Here is a 2,987-nt window from a genome sequence, read left to right as displayed (position 1 = left end):
CACTGCCAACATTAAAGGTGCCGTAGGAAAAACGGTTCCAGCAAGCTATATTTTTGAACATACACAATAATGTCTCTCCCTTTAGACCACGCCTCCAAACCGCAGCAGGAATGGCGCCTCACACAGGAGACAGACGGCACTGCTGATGCAGAGCGCTATGATCACTCCTCGGAAACAGTTTATTAACGCCTAAATTAACTTAGAATGCCGAAATCTGCCAGCAAAATGTGTTCGCTTTTATTATCCTGCTGCCTGCAGTTTGGATTACGTACGTGAAAAAAACACCTTCTAGCCGCCGCGGCAAACCGCAAGGAGGCGACCAGACCAGAGGCTGCTGCTGGGGATTCCCAGTGACAGCGCAGCGCGGGTATGTGGGGGTCTGAGCGGCTCCCACAGAGAAATAATCTTTGATATAATCACTTCAACACAGATTCAAACTACTTTTTACCCGCTGATCACAGCAGATATAGCTGCCATTTTTCCAGGTAAAGAAAGGATAGAGTAGCTCCGCCCACCGCGCATCAGACCCACTTTACCACCGCGCAGCTGGAGCAGCAAAGACGCTTCAGCTGCGTCAGAACTATATTTCTAGAAGCATCTAAAATGAAGCAGGACGCGCGTTTTTGCTGCTCCTGCTGCTTTAGGTGTGAACGTAGCATAACGCCGACTAGCTTCCAGCCATGACGTCCTGCACCAGCATTGGGGGGTCGATTCGTTCATGTGTCAGGGTACGCGCACAGGGGGGAGGGACAAGAAGATGACCATGATTGACGTGTCGGGAACCAATCGTGTACAACGGACCGTGTTTTGTGATTGGTTGGGGTTATTGATTGATTTCTCACTGTAGAGGGGAACATTTATTTTAGCTTCTTCACTTCCAGACCTTCTATTTCACTGCTAGCTAAGAGGCTGTGGGGAGATCTTCAAGCCACACGGTAAAACATGTGAGAAAAGGTCTCCTACTGCATTTTTAAGCCATAAAAAAGAAAGAAAAAAATAAACGGGCAGTTCAGGTGTTTTATAAAATATGTGAATCAGGAAATTTTCTATATACCAAACTGAACAATTGTTGTTCTCTACTTAAAAAAACACTTTAGATTTTAAATTGGAAAAATATTCTATTTTTTTTTATTTAAAAATTTAATCTAAAACTTGGATGCATAAAAGCCTCATTTTATTTCAGCATTCAATTCTGTTTAAAGTAACGGATTATAATTAAAAATGTCTCCTGACCTTTACTGGTTGATGATTTTCTTTATTCGAACGCCGCTGGTTTTTAACTGGTTCCCCCTGAGTTAGAGGTTTGGAATCAGAGCTGCTGTCCAGGAGCTCTCCATGGCGATGGACGCTGCTGAGGGAACATCTGGACCAAGAGTTAGTGGTCCTCCTCTGAAAGGTGCTGGACAGCCGGTCCATGTAAAGGAGAACAGACTGGTGCGAAAGATTAAAACTTTCTGTAGATAGAAATCAAAGATTAAAGCGTTTTCTTTCAAATTAAAGCGTCTAGAAAAAAAATCAAAAATTTTAACTATTAGTTTGACAGAATCAAAGAGTAAAACATTTTTTTGTTGTTTGATGTAGTATGTTCAAACCGTAGAAATGATATTTTTTTAAACACTGTTGCTGTTATTTTGACCCGCCTGTAAGCACTGGTCCCGCCCACTCATGTTCTGTTTGGTTCTGTTCAGGTTCTGTTCGAGGCCAAAAACGCTGCTCACTTCGCCAAGTTTGGAGAGGAGGTTCCACCGTGGAGCTGAGGACGACCTCTGCGCCCAGCTGATGATGGGGTTACCATGGAAACCAGCAGAACAAACCCAATCTGTTTAGCTTTTATTTTCTTAAAAATTAATCAGTAGCTTTTATTGTGAAAATCCAGCTTGGAGCCAGTTCATGTAGCTCTTTCCTGTTTGTGTAAATATTCAGACGTCCTGTAATGAACGGAGTCGTGGAGGAAGTGGAACCAGCAGCAGTGACCCAAAGTCCTGCTGGCATCTGATTGTTGGATCAGCGCTCTTTCAGTAAAACATGAATGTTGAAGTTCTTTTATTTTGTAAAGAAGAAACCCAGCTATAAACGGTCCGTTCTTTACCAGCTGGTAACAAAGTTGTGCAATACGCCTCATTTACCCCTTTTAGAACCCTGTTGGTCCGTTTGGACCTGATCAGAACTGATCCATCAATATTTAGTGTTTGAGGCTGGAAAGTTAATATCACATTTTTTTTTATTTAATGGTTTTATTAAAAATAAAAAGAAGTTTGAGACACCGTTGAAGTTTGTCTTTGTGTGACGACAATCTCCACGTCTCGTCCAGAGCTGAGAGCGGACCCATCCTGACTGAACCGCTGAAATGTCGAGGTTTAGACGGTTCGGATGATCTGAGGTCCAGTGACAGATTGAACAGCAGGTCTGTGTTGTTAGAACAGGGCGTAGTTAAATCCATCCATTATCTGACACGCTCGTCCCGAGTGGGGTCGCGAGGCGGGGTCCATCCTGGATAGGTCACCAGTCCATCGCAGGGCAACACAGAGACGAACAGGACCAACCATTTCACACACACTCCACCTAAGGACAATTTAGAGAAGCTAATTAAGCTAACAGTCATGTTTTTGGACTGTGGGAGGAAGCCGGAGTACCCAGGGAGAACCCACCCATGGTCAGGGAGAACATGCTAACTCCATGCAGAAAGACATAGCGAAATCCACCAGGACCATTTGCAAACATCAGATAATGGGCACCAACAGAATAAACATTTCTCTGCATGGACTCGTTTACGCTGATAGCGGTCCAAGTTAACCGAGATAACTTGAGTTCAAATGGAACACAACTGAACTGGACCGTGCCAGACACAACCAAACCACGCTAGAATAGTACTAGTTCATCAGTAGGGCTCGGTGCCCTTCATCTGTGGCTAAAGTTCCTCCACTCCTGATTGGCTGAGGGGTAAAGTTCCTCCTGTCCTGATTGGCTGAGGGGTAAAGTTCCTCCTG

General features: G+C 44.2%; 1 protein-coding gene across 1 annotated transcript in view; it reads left to right on the top strand.

Annotated features, from left to right (window-relative positions):
- The window catches only part of hdac6 (histone deacetylase 6), a 15,411-nt gene extending 13,151 nt beyond the window's left edge, over nt 1–2,260 (top strand). Inside the window, 1 exon segment of the mRNA XM_015398074.1 lies at nt 1,689–2,260. Coding sequence (XP_015253560.1) covers nt 1,689–1,757 — 69 coding nt within the window. The 3' untranslated portion in view covers nt 1,758–2,260.
- Nucleotides 2,261–2,987: the final 727 nt, after the last annotated feature.

This window comes from Cyprinodon variegatus, unplaced genomic scaffold, assembly GCF_000732505.1.
Source record: "Cyprinodon variegatus isolate N-32 unplaced genomic scaffold, C_variegatus-1.0 Scaffold28, whole genome shotgun sequence".
Taxonomy (NCBI): domain Eukaryota; kingdom Metazoa; phylum Chordata; class Actinopteri; order Cyprinodontiformes; family Cyprinodontidae; genus Cyprinodon; species Cyprinodon variegatus.
Note: the sequence above shows the minus strand (reverse complement) of the source record. Positions and strands in the feature narration are given on the sequence as shown.